The 20,631-nt window shown below is 41.5% G+C and overlaps 2 protein-coding genes across 1 annotated transcript in view; one reads left to right on the top strand and one right to left on the bottom strand.

Annotated features, from left to right (window-relative positions):
- Positions 1–20,631, top strand: part of LOC128657274 (gastrula zinc finger protein XlCGF26.1-like) — a 422,529-nt gene that overhangs the window by 320,819 nt on the left and 81,079 nt on the right.
- The window catches only part of LOC128657275 (oocyte zinc finger protein XlCOF7.1-like), a 79,074-nt gene that overhangs the window by 24,936 nt on the left and 33,507 nt on the right, over positions 1–20,631 (bottom strand). Inside the window, exons 5-6 of the mRNA XM_053711556.1 lie at positions 18,806–18,904; positions 18,502–18,588 (exon numbers count right to left, since the gene is read on the bottom strand). Of these exons, the coding sequence (XP_053567531.1) occupies positions 18,502–18,588; positions 18,806–18,904 (186 nt within the window). The remainder of the gene's footprint in view (positions 1–18,501; positions 18,589–18,805; positions 18,905–20,631) is intronic.

The following is a 20,631-nucleotide window of genomic DNA, read 5'->3' as shown; positions in this document are numbered from 1 at the left end:
ATAGATATCTGGTACTGACATTGTATTTTGTCTTATTCTTTTTTGCTCTTTCTCTTCTGATTTTTTCGTTATTGTTTTCTCCATAGAAATCTTAGTAATCAGAATCTGCAATGCATAATTGATATTAAGCTTTAGATGTGGTATAGCTATGATATTATTCAACTAGTCTAAGCAACTGTTTTCAATTTCTATGCATAAAAGTGAACTGCATTTACAATTCTTAATACAGGTGTAGAGGAAGATTAATATCTGTCCTAGATTTATCATTAATCAAAAAGTATTATAGCCTCTACCCTTCACACGTATATTAAACTCACTGAAATATAAACCTCCTTACCTAAAAGAAAAGCTGAAAAAAGAAGTGAGGGAACCTAGGAGAGAATTGTTTTGCCCCCTGACTTTAACAAAATCGAACCTAGAAGCTAAGGTTCAGATAGGGAGAATAAAAAGCTCCAGACCAAGAGGATAGAATTTTTCTTGTTTTTCTTGGAATAAGATAACTACCGCCATTGCTTGACTTAATAGTTTTGCGAATAAGAACCACTTAAATCCTCTTTTTCCTCATTTTTTTTCCTTTTTTTTTCTCTCACAAGCCTCACATGATTCTCACAAGACACACACACACCTAATTCACCCCCTCTTCTCCCTTCCCTTCTCCCCCCCACTTTTTTTTTTTTGCTTCTCAATTCACTATAAACTCACACAATCACCATAATCTTTAATCTTCAACACACTTTAAAACTTGTTGGGGGTAAGACCCCCCTAGGCACGTAACTGGCACATGGATACATTTTTTAACCCCTCTCACAAGACACCCCCCTCAAGCATGGCAGGTAGACACAGGGATAAGAAACCTAAGGGAACCCCAGATATAACAACTGATACGCAACCTTTAACATCCAATGTAACCTCAGTAAACGAGGTAGTTAATATTGAAAATTTAGTTGCGAGTATCTCTGAAGCCCTAACCCCAAAATTTGATTCTTTGAAATCTGAATTAAAACAAGATATAACTATGCTCACACTAGAGGTCAGACAATTCTCAAACAGATTACAGGAGGTAGAACAAAGGGTCTCAGACCTCGAGGACCTTACTAACACTCAAACCTCCTCTCTAGAGGACACAAGGTTAAAGATGCATAAATTGCAACTAAGACTTGAAGACTTAGAAAACAGATCACGCAGAAACAATGTTAGGATCATTGGTATACCAGAAGAAAAGAAATACGAAAATTTAACTTTGTTTATAACTGAAAATCTCGCCCAATTACTTGAACTACCTAATACACAACTAATAGTGGAAAGAGCACACAGGTTAGACCCACCCCCACCCGAGAATGGTTCCAAGAATAAACCAAGACCAGTAATAGTACGCTTTTTAAACTACTTAGACAAAGTCAATATCCTTCACCAATACAGGAAGAAACAACCCATTAGCATAGATGGTGCCAATATCCTTTTATTTCAGGACTTCTCAGTCGAAACTTCTTTAAAGAGACGAGAATTGGCACCACTCTGCACAAAGTTAATTCAGAGAGGGATACGTGCAACCCTAATCTATCCAGCGAAATTAAAAGTAGTTATCAAAAATGAAACACACTTCTTTGAAAAAGCAGGTGAGGCCGAAAGATTTATCTCAGAGTTAGAATCCATAGGATGAAGGGGGAGGTGAGGAGGGAAGTAAACACAGTAAACAAAGAGATTCAAATTAAGCACAGATTAACCTTTGTTAGGCTTATTATGATCTGTAAGGAAAATATGCAAAACCTGGAGAAAAAAGATTCCAGGACAGGGAGAAAAAAGAGGGGGTATTTATCCCCTCTTCACCTTAGATTGAGCTTCTTGACCCCAATCCCATTCCCCTTTTTCCATTCCTCCCCTTTACTCATTTTTCAAAACCCCTACCCGGGGTTTCCTTCCCCCCCCCCCCCCTTTTTTTTTCTTTTCTTTCCCTTCCTTCCCTTCCTTCCCTCCCGCCCCCCTTTCGCCGTCCATCCCCCCTCTCCTCTGGCGTCTCTCAGATCTCTTCTCTCCTTATATCTCTGAAAAGAAATGACAAAGCTCACAGAGAAAATTAAAGTCATTTCTTGGAATGTAGGGGGAATTTCAACCCCTATAAAAAGGAAAGCCATCATTTCACATATGCGAAAGATGCAAGCAGACATTATCTTTCTGCATTTAAATACAGAGGAGGTAATGAAACTGAAGGGTTCCTGGATCAAACAAGTATTTGCTTCACCTAGTTATAGGAGGAAAAGAGGAGTAGCCATATTAATAGGTAAAAGATTAGAACCAGAGTTACTACAATCTAAGAGTGATTCAGAGGGGAGATTCATAATGCTGAAGGTTAAAATTGCTAAACAAACTTATACCTTGTGTAACATTTACGCACCTAATAATTTAGACTATGATTTCTGGAACTCAATACAATCCAAATTAATATCATACTCAGAAGGTCACCTGATTATAGGAGGCGATTTCAATATGGCCCCCCAATCTCCATTGGATAGGCTAAGATATGAGAGCAGACAGATAAAACACAAAAAGGATAATCTTGAAACGAACATATTTAATAAAATCACCCATAATTTAGCAGTAAAAGATATCTGGCGGCTGCAAAATCCTGACGTACGTGATTATACATGCCTATCTAAAGCACACAAGACATTCTCTAGGATAGATCTATTTTTAATAGATGAGCAATTATGTACGAAAAATGTAAGGTCAGGGATCACACCCATAACTTTGTCTGATCATTCTCCCACCTTTATAGAAATTCAGTTGTATGGTACTAGAAACTCACCGGCAAGATTTATCTTCCCTTATTATTTGGCGAATGACGCAAAATTAAAAAAACACTTAAAAGACAAATTTAAAGAATATCTTGAATTTAATGCTGAATATATAAACAGGCCGGAAATTTTCTGGGGTGCCGCAAAAGCGGTTATCAGAGGTGAAATAACGGCATATGCCGCTATGATCTCTAAAAAATTGAAGAAAAGAGAGACTGAGGCCACTAAATTTTTAATTAATTCATATAATCGTTATATTCTCCAAAAATCTCCGTTCCACTTGGCCAAATATATTAGAGCTAAGACGGAAAGAGATGCGCTGGCATTACTTTTGGAAACTCAAAGAGATCTTAGGTTCCAGGCTAAAATGTACCGATTCGGTAACAAATCTGGCAGATTATTAGCTAGGCTAGTTAAGGGGGAAAAAAACCTACTCTGATCGATAAAATCCAACAGGAAGGGAAGATTTTAACAGAATCTGAAGATATTTTAGAAGTTTTTTCTAAATATTATAAGGATTTATATGCAGCTAGGGCTACGGATGAAGAACAGTCTCAGGAATTCTGGGGCAAAATACAGTGCCCCACAGTTCCAGAAGCGATAGTAAATAATTTGAATAATCCAATTTCCGAGAAGGAAATTAGCGAAACGATCTCTAAAATGCCACTTCATAAAGCAGCAGGCCCAGATGGGATTCCAAACGAGGTCTTTAAGATCTTAGCCCCAGATATAATCCCATTGCTATGTAACTTATACAATGATTTTTATATTAATGATAAAATTATACCACCTAGTTTCTCCGCGTCCCACACAACTCTTCTCCTTAAGGGGGGAAAAGATCCCTCCCTCAAGGAGTCATATCGGCCTATAGCGCTTCTTAACTCAGAGTATAAAATCTTGACCTCCATTCTGGCCTGTAGACTTCAAGATAGCCTTTCCCACATTATCCACAAAGATCAGGCAGGTTTTCTTAAAAATCGCAACTCTGCATCCAAGATAAGAGAAGTTTTGATGGTAACTGTTACGGTACCAACAGTGTACCAAGGGTTAATACCAGGGAACAACGTCCTGCATAGGGAATCAGCAATTCACAAACCAGCCAGTTTTCAGGTTTAAACAGAATATATATGCTTTATTTGAAGGCAGCACACAGATTTATACACCCTGGCTTCAGGTTACAAAGGGCATTGGTTTAACAGTAAAGCAAACATATGAACAATGCATCAAACAATTGTCTATTCACAGGTAAAACAGATTAACATATTAAGTTAATTAACTAGGGAAGAACGTTTACTCAGACAATCTGATGTTGGGCAGTCTAGTTAACATAATCACACAATGACACAATCAGTTTACCCAGACAGACTCCTGAGACACAATCAGATCTTAAACATACATAGAATACATCTTATTACAGAATATAGGAACAGTTCTTATTAGCTATAAAGTCTTTTATGCCCACTTTGCTTATAGAGTCACAATTGCTCCCACAAGGGGCACTCACACCCTGTACCCATCCTGTATTTATGGATACAGGGTGACATAGACATAAGACAGAGGTATGAAAGTACATGGGGTGTCCAGCATATAAAATTCCATATTTCCATGCAGTCTCTGGGTATCCTTAAGCCCATGTACCTCCAGCCCAAAGAATGTTCCATAACAGGCCCTCCAATGTACAGTGGCGAGATTGGTTTTGTCACATCTCTCCCCTTTTCCAAACAGACTAACAGGGTATCTGACCTCCTGCCGGTCAGTGCCCTGGTTAGTCCAGCAACCCACCCATAAAACACAATTAGTAGTACAGCCCACCCACAATAAATGGTTACTACACCTGAGTACGGGGAAAACTTGTCCATGTCCAGGTGCCTCACCACAGCTGTGTGGGGGACTGGTACGCTGAATTGGTGGGTTGCGAGGTGGGCAGAGACCAGCTGTACTCTGCCCGGGTGCCAGCACTACCATGGAAGTAGCCTGGTGGGAGCCTGGTTGCTGGAGGGGAAGACCGACTGTCTCCCCTTCGGATACATAGCTGTGCTGCTGGAGGGGGAGACCAATCGTCTCCCCTTTGGCTAAACAGCCGTGTTGCTGGGGGACAGGACCATCAAACTCCTCTCCCTCTGGTTTGTCATGCTCGGCTGTCCAGGGTATATACTGTGGCATATACCACCAGAGCGCCTGGTAGGCATGTCAGTTTGCTGGGACAATCCATCTGTATTCCCGTTATGAGAGAGAATTCCTGTCCATACAAACAAGGGTTCAAATTCCTCAGTGCCCAGACCAGGGCCAAACAGTCCTTCAAAATCCCATCAGCTTCTTTACGAGTTTTCTGTACCTGCTCTTTATAGGTATCCACAATCCCTTCATACTGACATAGGGTGCCCTTGAGTTGCTGCACCTCACTATGAGCCAGCGTCAGCTTCTCCTCCAGTGTCACTAAGTTTGTCTTTAATGTTTCATGTTCCACTCTCAAGCTGGTGTTTTCTGCAGTTTGTCGGTGCAGCTTGTCTAGCAGAGATTCCTGTTCTAAACGTGCTTTTTCCTCTGCGCTCCTCTTCTCCTTCATCAGCGCATTGTAACGGGACCTCCACATATCAATAGCGGATAGAGATTTACTGAGCTCAGCGTCCTGGGGCTTAGCAGCAGGTGGGTCAGTCTCTGCTGCACGGATCTGGGCACGGGTAGTCACAGAGTTAACATCAGCGGGACCCATAGGAGCGTAGGCAGAAACAAGGGGGGCCAAGTCATTTCCAAGAAGAACATAAGCAGGTAAGTCCTTCTTGACCCCCACATTCACAGGTCTAGCGCCCACTCCCCAATCCAAATGTACCCTGGCAACAGGTAGGCTGAACACATCGCCCCCTGCTACCCTCACAGCCACAGTGTCTCCAGTGTACTGTTTCTCAGACACCAAGTTCTTTTGAAGCAAGGTCATGGTAGCACCAGTATCCCGTAGACCACTGACCTTCTTCCCATTCACTTTAACCAGTTGCCGGTTATTCCGGTGGGCAGCTTGCACAAGGTCTGCCTCATGTAGGATGCTCCAGCATTCTTGCGCCTCTACGTAGCGGGCCGCAGGCTGAGGATTACGTGGGATTCCGCCGGCGGGTCTTCTCCAGGACTGCGCTTGGTTCGCTGCGTTTAGGGGACACTCTGGTCTTTTGTGCCCTAGTTGCTTACATCTAAAGCACCGAATAGGTTGTGAGTAGCCCCGCGAATTGAACAGGGCTCTCTGAGGGTAGTTCGTGGCCGGAGGCCGTGTGGTATAGCGGTGCGCCGGGGTTTGGTAACTGGCAGCTGCTGGGGTGACTGGGGGTCTGTACTCCACTCTAGCAGGGGGCTTAGTGGTAGCAATGTCCAGTTTGCGGGCATCCGTATACTCATCTGCCAAGCGAGCCGCTTCCTGCAGGGTGGAGGGTTTACGGTCCCGAACCCACTCTCGAACTCCTGCGGGTAATTTGTCGAAGCAATGTTCCAACAGGAATAGCTGCAGCACCTCTTCCCCAGATATGGCTTGGCACCCCGCTATCCAGTGAGCTGCTGTGCGGTGCACCTTACATGCCCACTCAAGGTAGGAATCTCCAGCTAATTTAACAGTGTCTCTGAACCGTCTCCGGTATGCCTCCGGTGTAACCGCATACCTGGAGAGCAGAGCCTCTTTTACAGTATTATAATCCCTGACTTCCTCATCTGGAATGGCCCGAAAAGCCTCTCTGGCCCGGCCGGATAATTTTCCAGATAATATCGTGACCCAGTCCTCTGCGGGTACCTTGTGTAGTGCACATTGCCTCTCAAAATCCGCAAGGTACCCATCAATCTCTCCTTCTGTTTCCAGGAACTTTTTAAAAGCTGCAAAATTTACTTTTCTCTTTTCCATCTTAGTCAGTATTGTAATAATCCCCCTCTTCCTGAGGTTACTGGCTTGTGTAGTTGCTCTTCTGGGCGATAAGGTTCATTCCGTCGCTGCCACCAATGTTACGGTACCAACAGTGTACCAAGGGTTAATACCAGGGAACAACGTCCTGCATAGGGAATCAGCAATTCACAAACCAGCCAGTTTTCAGGTTTAAACAGAATATATATGCTTTATTTGAAGGCAGCACACAGATTTATACACCCTGGCTTCAGGTTACAAAGGGCATTGGTTTAACAGTAAAGCAAACATATGAACAATGCATCAAACAATTGTCTATTCACAGGTAAAACAGATTAACATATTAAGTTAATTAACTAGGGAAGAACGTTTACTCAGACAATCTGATGTTGGGCAGTCTAGTTAACATAATCACACAATGACACAATCAGTTTACCCAGACAGACTCCTGAGACACAATCAGATCTTAAACATACATAGAATACATCTTATTACAGAATATAGGAACAGTTCTTATTAGCTATAAAGTCTTTTATGCCCACTTTGCTTATAGAGTCACAATTGCTCCCACAAGGGGCACTCACACCCTGTACCCATCCTGTATTTATGGATACAGGGTGACATAGACATAAGACAGAGGTATGAAAGTACATGGGGTGTCCAGCATATAAAATTCCATATTTCCATGCAGTCTCTGGGTATCCTTAAGCCCATGTACCTCCAGCCCAAAGAATGTTCCATAACAGGCCCTCCAATGTACAGTGGCGAGATTGGTTTTGTCACAGTAACAGAATATTTCTCTCAGAGGGAGGGGGAGGCAGGGGGTAACCCTGACCTGGCTATTGTAGCGATTGATGCTGAAAAGGCCTTTGATTCAGTCTTTTTCAGCCATATATACAAATCCTTAGATAAATTTGGGTTTAAAGATAAATTTCCTAATTTTGTAAAAAATTTGTATAATCAACCATCCACGAAGTTGATAGTTAACAACTCTCTATCCTTAGAAATTGGAATCCAAAGGGGGACACGTCAGGGTTGCCCACTGTCTCCCCTTCTTTTTGACCTAGCTATCGAATCTCTGGCAATAAGGATTAGAAAAGAGCTTGAGGGTGTAAAAATCAATAATCATGAGATGAAAATCGCACTTTACGCGGACGATGTACTTCTCTACATATCAAATACCAAGATAAGTTTACCTAAACTCTTAAGCATAATAGAACAGTTTGACTCATTTTCCGGTTACAAAATAAACAAATCCAAATCGGAGATCTATTGGCTTAGAAAAAACTCAGAATCAATTAAAGAACACGTTTTTAAGGAAGTCGCTGACTCATTTACGTATCTAGGAATCTCAGTTCCAGTTAATCAAGTAGACCTATACAAATTAAACATCACACCAATACTGTCAACTATACGGGAGAAAATGAAAATCTGGCAAAATCTACCAATTTCACTCTCTGGCAGAATAGCACTTTATAAAATGATTCTCTTGCCAAAATTATTATATATCCTACAGAACATCCCAATTTTCATTTTTGAAAAAGATATTCGCTCCCATAACACGGCAGTCAGAAATTTTATCTGGCATGGGAGAAGATCAAGGATATCCCTTTCTAAATTATCAGCAGCAAAAGAGTTTGGAGGTTTAACGTTACCTGACATTAGAACATATAACTTAGTATTCTTAGCAAGAACAGTGGCTGATTGGCTCCTTTTGAAAAACTATGTGACCAACACAATGTTAGAGGAAAACATATGCTACCCCTTTTTACCAGCAGGGTTGACACACTGCATACCTAAAGCATTGCCTCCAGATATCAAGAAACCTAAAACTATTTTAAACCCGATAAAGGCGTGGTGGAAGATAGGAACCCTGTTAAAAATTAACTGTCATGCTACACAATTATTACCAATAACAGGGAATCCTAATTTTCACCCTGGGTTAAAATCTGCGATATTTCGCAAATGGTCCCAGTTAGGATTGGTAAGATTGCAGCAATGCATCAGAGAAGAGACAAAGTGTATAAAAACATTTGAAGAGCTAAGGAGCGAATTTAATCTATCAAACAAGGAATTTTTTGCTTACCTACAAATCAGACATTTTATCTCAGAATTGGTTAGGCACGTAGGTTGGTGCTGGACCTTGGGTAAAATAGATAACTGGTTACTACTAATTAAAAGTGGACGCACGTCTATAACCCCATGTTATATGTTATTAAATAACATTAAGGGAATTTCCTCCTTAGAACAAGTTGCGACCGATTGGAAGAGACTAATTATCACTAATAACATAGAACCAAAATTAATTCAGAAATCAATTAATAGAGTAACACGTGCCACGCTCTCCGCTACTTGGAGGGAGGCACATGTCAAATTATTGCATAGAGCATATTTCACACCAGAACAGGGATATAAAATACATAATTTAAATTTCAACAAATGTCCAAAATGTTCCCTCCCAGCAGCAGAGTTAACCCACATGATATGGCACTGTCCTAAAATTAGGCAATTTTGGCACAAGGTAGAATTCTGGCTTAAGAAGTTATTAGGTGTCTCCCCTCTGATCTTCACAATAACACAAATTATATTTTGTATTAAACAAAGTGAAGAATTGCAATCACATGAGAAGTTAATAACCCTATCAATATTAGCAGTTAGATATCTTATTTTTAAGGGCTGGAAAAGTCATAAAGTCCCCACGATCACGGAGGTTAAAAACTGCCTCAGAAAACAATGTATGCTAGAGCAAAGGGACACAGACATAAACAAAGAAGAAGACATTAAAATCTTCTTTAAGAATTGGTCAGCCTTTATTAAAAGTCACTCATTGAATGAAATAGAATGTTTGATCTTCCCCTTCAGGAATTCAGAGATGGTCCTTTTAGGTATTTGGTAAACAGAGACGGGGGGATGGCGGGGGCGGGAGGAGGGAGGGGACTTTATTTTTTTTCTTCCTTTTTCATAATAATTTTTTTTTTTTTTCTTCTTTTTCCCCTCCTAATTGTTTAGTTAGTCCCGATTGTTAAAATCCCATATGGCTGGATGGCTAGAAAAGAGGAGTTCAGAAGGAACAAAGAAAAAAAAGGAAAAAATAATCCTAGTAATGCATTGAGCCTAATAGGAGGCTCACGATCGCAGGACTCCTTAGGATGTATTCATAAACCACAGGTAGCAAGAGATAAAACTGAATTGTAAGTGTCCTCATTTCGCCTTTGATTATTATTATTTTCATGTTTAAAATTGTTTAGGATATATTTGGCCCTGTGAGGCGCAAGAATTGTAAATTGGTTTTTTTTGCACTTGTTTCCAGCCATTAATAAAAAAAAAAAAAAAAAGTGAAGGTAAACAGCTTTCCCCCAGGGGAGTCATTGCCTGAGGCCATGCTGTGATTGGAGGAAGCCGGATTAGTCATTGCTGACGTGTGAAGAGAGGATCTCCGCGTGAGGGAAGCTGCTCTGGCTGTGAAAAGAACAAAGGTAAGTTTTGTTTTTTTTCAAATCATTTTTATTAAGAATCCAAAATACAGAGAGATCAGCACAACAGACAAAACACACAAAAAAAAAAAACAATAATAACAGTCATTTGGTCAATGCTGCAGGGGAAGACAGAACCACCCTGTGTTCAGAAGTTTCAAAGTGAAAAATCACGTACCCTGGATTCTCATTTTAACCTTTTTCTCCTTCTTAACAAAAACAAACAATACAAGTCCAACAATAACAACTGCCGTAGTGTCTCAATGCCTATCTCAATACGTACACAGCTCCATCCTAAAAACTAATCATAAACTGTACTCATATGTAAGCCTAATCTGTGTAAATAACAATTCCTATATCTCTAGTCGTTGTCAAGTGGTATATGCTGAAACTTTACGTTCTTTATATAATTTTCCCAGGTTATTTGTAATTCAATGAATTGCTCCCGTTTATCATGTAGATAAGAACCATACTCTTCTAATTCAATCAGGTCCATGACCTTGCTACGCCACAGGCTCAGGGAAGGAATCTCTGATGATCTCCAGTTTTGCGCTATCAGAACCTTCAAACTGTTTGTCATAATTTTTAGAAGTGGCTTAAAGTGAGATTGGGGCAATTTGACTGGTTTGTTTAATAGCGACACAAGAGGGTCTAGTGGGAGAACAGTTTGAAAGATATATTCTATCTCATTGATTGTAGATCGCCATAACATGTTTATCTGGGAACACCACCACCACATGTGACCCAAACCACTACCCACATGACCACATCGCCAACAGCGATTGGTAGTTTGTGGAAAAAGTTTATGGATCCTTTTGGGAGTCAGATACCAACCATGTATTTTATAGTTTAATTCCTTGATTGACGCTGATGTGGAGGCGGATTTGGTGTTGCGGAAAATGTCCGTCGCCACCAGTGGAGTGATGACTACCCCTAGCTCCCTCTCCCACATCTCAATAGAGCGTGGTAGATTGCCCGGTGGCAACTGTGTGATGATATTGTAAATATGGGAAAGGCTATGCTTAACTGGCAGTGAGGCAGTATATGCTTTCTCAATGTTGGTCAGTGGTCGTGCCATGTTTATGTAGTGCTGATGTGTCGTAATATAATGATGTGTCCTCCTATATGTAAACCAATTGCTAGCCCAGCCATGGCCAGCGTCTACCAATTGTTCCTGAGATCTCATTTGGTCGTTACTGGTGAGAGACATAAGCGGAACCCCCTCATCCCCAATCTGTATTTCTGTATTCCTGGCTAAGGATAAAAGGGAGGACTCGCTGTTGTGAATGATTGATGTTAATGGGCCTGGACAAGAGGATAGATATGGGTTAGTCTTATTGGTAGAATCCCAGATTCTTAATGTTTCTTGTGTAATCGGGTTACTAATTTGTTTGCAGAGTAAGTGGAACTTAGGGTTCCAGCAGAGAGAGGGGAGGTTAAAGCCCACATTTAGGTTCTCTTCTAATGAGATCCATCTCTTATGGCCCCTATGAATCCTCCAGTCTAAAATTCTTTGAAGAAATATGGACCTCCGATAAGAATCGATATCCGGGACTCCCAATCCCCCTTGGGTTATTGGACGTGACATTATGGATTTGTTTATCCTAGGAGGGCGTCTGTTCCAAATGAACGAGCTAAACAACTGTTGCATCTGTGATATGTATGTACCAGGTAGTTGTATGGGAAGTGTCTGCATGATGTATAACAGTCGTGGGAAAATGTTCATTTTAATTGTATTAATCCTCCCTAGCCAGGACAGAGGTTTCCTAGTCCAAGAAGAGAGATCACGCGTTAGGGCATTTTTAATTGTAACATAATTTAATTTGAACAACATGTCAAAGTTATCTGCTAATTGTATCCATAAGTATTTTAGGGAGTCTTTATTCCATTTAAACAGGCATATTTTAGTAATCGCATCTTCCATTTGGGGAGTAATGGCTACACCTAGCATTTCAGATTTACTTTGATTAACTTTAAAATTAGAGAGGTCGTGGAATACCGCCAGCTCTTCTAATAAGTAGGGGATTGACTCAGCTGGCTCTGTTAGGGAAAAAAGGATGTCATCCGCAAAGAGTGACATCTTGTATTCGTCGCCCTCTACTCTTAGACCTTGGATATTTTTATTTAATCTAATTTTGGTCGCTAGGGTTTCGATGAGGCAAGTAAAAAGTAGGGGGATAAAGGGCAACCTTGCCTGGTGCCATTTGTGATTTGGAGCGGATGCGACAGAATTCCGTTGAGGGCAATTCTGGCATTGGGTTTGTTATATAGCGCAAATATTCTATGTATTGTTTTTTCACTAAAACCGAAGGCCTGTAGTGTCGCCTGTAGAAAAGGCCATCCGACTCTGTCGAAGGCCTTTTCGGCATCAGTAGAAATCCAGAGTGAGGGGGTTTGGGTCGTTTTAGCATGCCATAGCAGGTGCAAGTTGCGCACTGTATTATCTCTTGCCTCACGGCAAGGTACAAAGCCCACTTGATCTTGATGTATAAGTTCGGGTAAGATTAAGTTGAGTCTGTTGGCTATAAGCTTAGCAAAAATCTTTATATCTGAATTCAGAAGAGAAATCGGTCTATAGTTTGAGATTGATGTGCTAGGTTTGTTTGGTTTTGGGATTAGCGATATGGTGGCTTGCAGGGCCGAAGGGGGGAAAGGTTTATCCTGATCTATACTATGAAAGTATGCCAAGAGATGTGGTATCAAAAGGTCTTTAAAAGTTATATAGTAGGCATTACTAAACCCATCTGGGCCCGGGGATTTCCCAGCTTGCAATGATTTAATCGCTAGCTTGATCTCTTCTGTTGAAAAGGGCGCGTCTAGGTTGTTTCTCTGTTCTTCACTAATTTTGGGTAGGTTTAATTGTGTCAAATAGTCTTGTATAGCCACACTCGTTGGGGGAGGTATGTCTGTAGATAAATTGTATAGTGAGTTGTAGTAGTGTCTAAAACTGTCAGCTATGTCTTTTGATGTATGCCGGTCGTTCCCCCTGTCATCCCTAATGTGTAAAATGTACCTGCTAAGAGTTTTTTTCCGGAGCTGTCTAGCCAGAAGTTTACCTTGTTTGTTGGCACCTTCGTAATATGTTTTTTTAAGGAAAAGCGCATTGCGCTTAGCCTCTTTCCCCAGATAACAATTGAGCTGCAATCGCTTGTGTTCTAGACTTTCAAGGAGGGAATGATCCTTAGGGAACCTTTTGTGTATGTCTTGAAGTTTAGTTAAATCTGTAAGTAGGGAAGCTAAGTAGTATTGCTGTTGTTTTAGTTTGGATGCTTTCAGGGCAATCAACTCGCCTCTGAGTACGCATTAATGAGCGTTCCAGATGTGTTGCTGGCAGATATCAGGGGTGTTATTTAATTTAAAGTAGTCTTCTATAGATTTAGTTAGTTGAATGTGTATCAATGGATCCTTCAGGAGGGATTCATCTAGCCTCCATGATCTTGAGTGGGGGGCGTGGGCAGGAAAATCAAATGTGCAACTAACCATGGCATGGTCTGACCACGTTATGGGATGAATGTCTGAATTTCGGACATGTGCTAGACTGGTTACATCCGTCAACATGTAGTCTATTCTAGAATAGTTTTGATGTGGATGGGAATAAAAAGTATAATGTTTTGTATCTGGGTGGTGGAGTCGCCAGACGTCATGGACGGCCAGGGTAGATAATTTGGATTTGATTAAATTCAAAGTCTTGCTGGGAACTGAAGACTTTCCAGCAGAGCAATCTATAGTAGGGTCCAGGGCAACATTAAAATCACCGCCCACAATCAAACCACCTCCGGGCTATTCCAGAAGCCTATTGCAAAGCTGAAGAAACCGTGGTCACCCAGGCTCGAGGCATAAATATTGGCTAAGGTTATAGATTTATGGTTCCATATCCCTGAAATAATTAAATATCTTCCCATTTTATCTTTATTGACCGATGTCACCTGAAATGGGACGTCCTTGCCAATCATTGTGCATACTCCATTATGCTTAGAGCTATCAGAAGAAAAGTAAGCTGTGCCGAATTTCTTAAAGGAGGCACGGGGTTCTCGCCCCTTTTTGAAATGGGTCTCCTGTAGCATTACAATATCACATCTGAGCCTTTTATAATCTTTAAAAGCAATGGTTCTTTTTTGTGGGATATTAAACCCCTTGACATTATGAGAGATGATTTTTAAGTTGGACCTATCTATCAACATTAGTACAGAATGGCAAAAGTGAAAATACAAATATCATGTACAGTTCAGCTTTGTAGATCGTGATGGATATGAGCGGCAACAAATAAAAAACATGAGGCATCACACATACGGCAAGTATAATCATAGTCACATAAAATAAACAAAATTTATAAACTAATCTAACAAGAAGTGTATTTTTAAAACTATACACCTTGACCAGGGAGTAACTGCGGTTGCATAATGCTCTTGATTACTGTACTTTTGCTATTTAGGGGTTTCTGATAGAGACCTACAGGAGGAGGGGAGGAGCGGAGGAGCGGAGGGGGTGAGAAAAAAAAAAAAAGGAGGGTGGCGTGGGGGGAGGGGGGTGTGGATAAGACTGGAAGATACAAGGCAAATGAACTCAAGCTGCGCTACCCTCGTACATCACTAGTGCGTCATATTAACATCAACTATTACCATCATTACATATTTTGCAAAAATTGAACTCAAGAGATGCCCAGTGTCCATAATTCCGGTTTTGCAAGTCAAGAAAGAGAGTAAAAAGAGCCGGTAACATAACATAACAGTATTACAACAATGATAATTTATCAACTAAACCTGCTGCAGATCGTCAGCTTTCAATTTCTTACCCATTACCCAAGATCTGGAACAGTCCAAGGAGAAGAAGGCTAGAGACATCTCCCTAGCGTGAGCAAAGTATTCCAGTGGCTGAGGTGTAATGTCCTGACCAAAATAGTCGGGTAAGGTGTGCGTTAGGGGTCTTGTGGACGTGGGGGACCCGAGGTTGGAGTGTCTGTTTTCCTTCTTTATGGGTGAACCTTGTTCCATTGAAGTCGTTGCTCCCTGGGGGGATCCTGGGCATTATCCGAGTGCTTTGCCGACGTCTCCAAAATGTTGTCAACTGGAGGCACAATGGTAATGTTCAGTTTCTTTGTCACAGTGTCTAGGTCATGGAAAGTTTTGTAGATGATCTGTGAACCGATGTGGTTTATAATCAAGCTGAAAGGGTAGCCCCAACGATATCTAATGTCGTGCTCTTGTAGGGCTTTAGTGAGGAATCTAACTTCCTTCCTCCTCTGTATGGTTTGTGGGCAGAGGTCTTGAAATATTTGTAAGGTGTGATCTTTAAATGTTATGGATCTTCTTGTTCTCGCCGCTTGCCAGATTTCTTCTTTAGTTGTGAATCTTAGGAACCGCATAATAACATCTCTGGGTGGAGCGGGAGGTTTAGAAGGGGGTCTGAGTGCTCTATGCATCCGTTCAATGTCGTCATGTTGCAAAGGAGGTGATCTGGGGCGCAGGGATTGGAATAGCTCCTTAACATACGATTTTAACAGCTCTTGGGAAACCTCCTCAGGAATGCCCCTAATCCTGAGGTTGTTTCTCCTCCCTCGGTTGTCAAGATCTTCTAGTTTTTCCTGCAGAGACTGTACCATGGAGTCCTGTATGGATAACTGTTGTGTATTTGTACTGACTATGGAATTGAGCGCCTCTTGCCCCTCCTCTATGTAGTCGATTCTGGAGCTCATATCATTTAATTCTTTCTTTAGCTCTCTCATCTCCCCTTTTATAAAGGATTTTAGCAATTCGAAATCTGATTTGGAGGGAAGATCTGCTATTTGTGATGGCAGGGCTAATAGGGACCTGTATTGTGAAGGCGTATATTCTGATTGCATCTCAGGAGGAGACTGCTCTTGTGATTGGGAAGTCTCTATTGAGTCACAGAAGTAGTAGTAGTCACAGAAGGTGTAGACATTGTTAGCTTGTTACCCTTATCTGGTTTAGGGCCTTTACGTTGTGACATCTTGTAAACCTACTGAAGGTGCAATGCAGGGCCTCTTAGAATCCTTCCCCTCTCAACACAGTTGTATAGGTATTATGTGTGAAAGTCCTGTTCTGATCTTTGAAACAATCAGCCCTTTTATATTTTAAATAGCCCTATGTTGGGTGATGTGTTGCCCTCTATACATCAAGGTCTGGGAGGCCTCCACGAGGCATAAATGTAGTATGACTCCTATCACAGGGCACTAATGATAATGTATAAAGGATGGCTTTTATATTTTCTGTAATAAATGTCCCCAGTAGTGCTTTAGCCTTTATAATTAGTCAGTCCAAGTAAAGGGGTTTGGAAAGAAATTTGCAGGCTGTACCAATGTTAATTGTAAAATTAAATATTTATTGAAAATTTAGTTAAAAGTTTCAGTTATAGAAGGCACACTTTTGTTATGCATACAACCTCAGCACACAGGTGCTGCATCCGACGCGTTTCCTGCTTTACAACAAGCACTTCATCAGGGAACTTTATAATTATCTCAGGCGTTCCCCCCGCGGCACTTGTATGAGGAACAGAGGCAAATGTGGTCTTACCTCCGTGCCGTGTCAGGCTGTCCTCTGTGATTCCCGCGCCCCACGTGTGTGGTACAAAAGCAGCGCAACCGGAGCGCATCCAAATCTCTCCAGCAACTCGCAACCGCTCCTCTCCAGCCAGCAGGTCCCACCGCAAGGGCTCTCAGGTATGTAAGCAGGCTTTCTAGTTGTAGTGGGTGCCCGGTTAGACTCGGATGTAAAGAGCCGTCGCTTAGGTGGTCTCTTTGGTAAGTAAGGGCCGGTCCAAGATGGCGACCGGACCTTCGTTGGGTATATAGGCTCTTTCAGTTTAGATAGAGGAGTGGGAAATGCAGTGGGGAAGGGGTCAGCTCCGCTCCGGGTCTCCTCTGTGTTGTTAGGAAGGTATTTTGTAAGAAGTCAGGGTCTCCACCATTTCACCTCTAGTTAAGTGAGCTGCAACGGCAACGGAGCTTCACACAAAGACGGCCATGTCCCAGCACGGCTTGGCTCCGCCCCCCAAAGGTAAGTTTTTAAACAAAACGGCTGCTTTCTAAACTTTGATGAATGAAAGTGCCCCTGTTTTTAATAGTATTTTTAAAAACCAGGTTTTCATTCATCAAAGTTTACCTTCACTTTAAATGTGTATGCTCTATCTGAATCATGAAAGATTTTTTTTTGGATTTCATATCGCTTTAAGGTGAAAAAGAAGAGAATAGAGAGCATGTGTGTGTACTATTCACATATATCAGAGGGTGAGACAGAAGAGGGGGCATGTGTGTGTACTATTCACATAAATCAGAGGGTGAGAGAGAAGAGGGGGCATGTGTGTGTGTACTATTCACATAAAGTAAAGGGTGAGAGAGAAGAGAGGGCATGTGTATGTATTATTCACATAAAGCAAAGGGTGAGAGAGAAGAGAGAGCATGTGTATGTATTATTCACATAAAGCAAAGGGTGAGAGAGAGAAGAGGGGGCATGTGTGTGTGTACTATTCACATAAAGTAAAGGGTGAGAGAGAAGAGGGGGCATGTGTGTGTGTACTATTCACATAAAGTAAAGGGTGAGAGAGAAGAGGGGGCATGTGTGTGTGTACTATTCACATAAAGCAAAGGGTGAGAGAGAAGAAGGGGCATGCGTGTGTACTATTCACATAAATCAGAGGGTGAGAGAGAAGAGGGGGTATGTGTGTGTACTATTCACATGAAGCAACGGGTGAGAGAGAAGAAGGGGCATGCGTGTGTACTATTCACATAAATCAGAGGGTGAGAGAAGAGGGGGCATTTGTATGCACTATTCACATAAAGCAGAGGGTGAGAGAGAAGAGAGGGCATGTGTGTGTACTATTCACATAAATCAGAGGGTGAGAGAAGAGAGGGCATGTGTATGTACTATTCACATAAAGCAAAGGGTGAGAGAGAAGAGAGGACATGTGTATGTATTATTCACATAAAGCAAAGGGTGAGAGAGAAGAGAGGGCATGTGTATGTACTATTCACATAAAGCAAAGGGTGAGAGAAGAGAGGGCATGTGTGTGTACTATTAACATAAAGCAAAAGGTGAGAGAGAAGAAGAGGCATGTGTGTGTGTACTATTCACATAAATCAGAGGGTGAGAGAGAACAGAGGGCATGTGTGCGTACTATTCACATAAAGCAGAGGGTGAGAGAGAAGAGAGGGCATGTGTGTGCGTGGTATTGGCATGAAATAGAAGGTGAGAGAGAAAGGAAGACACAATATGTTTGTGCACCAAATAGATTTTATCATTGCAATCTGTTTGTACTGAAGCTCATCATTTACATAGTAATTAATAGGGTTAAATCATTTCAGCATCTGAGTTTTTGAATTGTGAAGCTTATACCATAGATCACTCACCTGCAGAAACATCTGATGGCTGAATATTCTGTACAAGGTCTCCTTGTGATCCTGTGTCTAGATTTTCATTACTGTGACCTGTTAGTTCTAATAAAGAATAAAATTAGTTTTTTGGTTAAATGGATTTAAGTGCAGTTATCTCACACACATCTGATTATGTAGTAATATTACACAACACATCATTAGTTTAACTGGTCTGTCTTCAGGTCCATCATTTACATAACTATTAGAAAGGGTTAAATAATTTCAGAATCTGAGTTTTCACTTTGTAAATACACATTAACAGCAGCCATAGATCTGTCACCTGCAGAGACGTCTGATGGGCTCTCCACTGGCTGAATATTCTGTACAAGTTCTCCTTGTGTTTCTGTGTCTAGATTTTCATCTCTGTGACCTGTTAGTTCTAATAGAGAATACATTTTTTTTTTTGTAAAATGGATATGAACATTTTTATTGCAACTATAAAAAGGCATCTTAAAATGTTAAGAACAAAAACAAATAATCTGTTACTTGTTGTGTTTAAAATATTTACATATATAAATTGATATACTGTATAATTGGTTTAACATTAATCCCTCTTGACCCTTTAAATGTGTATATTATTGGGGCGAGCAAAGAGATGGACGCATAGGCAGATAGCTCCGCTCAGCACACTAATTAAAGATATCTTAGATGGTCCTAATTTGAGGAAAAAACTAAACATAACCCAAGGGGATCCTTTGATAACACCAGTACAGTCACTGATGTGTACTTTGAATGAAGGAGACAGCGGTAAAATCGGAAGATAAGCAGGGAGCAGCGCGACCGAACAGAGCTACCGCAATACTTCAATAGATTGATCGCCTGACATCCCATACTACCTCCAAGGAAATCCTTCGACTAAGAAGCAGAAGGTCCCAACAAGAAAAGTGCTACAGACGAATGGCAGCGACTGTTAAAAACACAGATTACCGCTACGCTGCATCCGCTCAGAACTGGGAATGGATCCAAGATGGCGCCGACAGCATGTAACGCCTGAGAGAGGCACATGCAGAAACTAACAACGGAGGCACAAGGAGACAAGAGAGCCAGCCAGAGGTGAGGGACATTCATTTATTTCACAACAGCAAACGGCAGAGGCACTAATAAACATAACCAAGGTGGACATAATATAGTTAGACACGGCTTACAAATAGGAGCGGGGGAGAGAGAGAGGGGGGCAACAAGAAAGTTACCGAGCCCCGTGACTGCCAGATAAGAGAGGGCCGCATATACCAGTTAAAAAATATAAAGGCTCATACAGAAACTTAAGCCCCAAACTTGTTACCGATATTAATACAGATAATAGGGGAAGTTCGTGAGCAGCTCCCCAGCAACAGAACAAATTATACCACACTCCCGTTTGTTTTTTTTTTGTTTTTTTTCAACAAGGCCCAAAGACACGCTGTATAAACAGGGCCACTCGCACTGCAGCTCAGTAGACTCAGTGGTACAATATAGTGACTGCTTCGAATCATTGCCAGAGCAGCTCTAGCAATGTCCACCAGAAGATAAATTAAAGGAGATAAATTGCCCAAAACGGCTTCTGTCAACACATTTTTTAAAGCGGTATTGAATCCTGGTTTGAACATCACGGGAGAAGCAGAGGAGGAGAGACACCAGACATGGCACACACAGACAAAGATGGGGACTTAACTCTAGTCACAAAAGCAGACCTGAAAGGCCTAGTCTCTAAACAAGACATTACAACTAATTTTGAAAGACTCTGGAATAAGATAGACAGTATGCATACGGCCATGACCAATAGTCTCTCAGAGATCAAAACAGAAATTGCAGACCTTGGAGGCCGAATTGACTCACTAGAGGAACATACAGATACCCTAACTGAAGATATCACTAATGTCACGCAGTCGGTTGCCTCCCATCACCAAGAGTTAATTGAGATCCATGAGAAACTCGAAGATCTGGAAAATAGGAGCAGGAGGAACAATATCAGACTGAAAGGAGTACCAGAAACTATCCTTAGCAAAGACCTCCTCTCCTATATAGCGCAACTTTTCCACCAAGTGACAGCAGGGACCGAAGATTTCAATATGGGCATAGAAAGGGCACACAGAGCCCTTAAACCCAAGCCCAAAGATGGACTGCCAC

This window comes from Bombina bombina, chromosome 4, assembly GCF_027579735.1.
Source record: "Bombina bombina isolate aBomBom1 chromosome 4, aBomBom1.pri, whole genome shotgun sequence".
Classification (NCBI taxonomy): domain Eukaryota; kingdom Metazoa; phylum Chordata; class Amphibia; order Anura; family Bombinatoridae; genus Bombina; species Bombina bombina.
The sequence above is the reverse complement of the archived record's forward strand: the minus strand, read 5'-3'. Positions and strand labels throughout refer to the sequence as shown.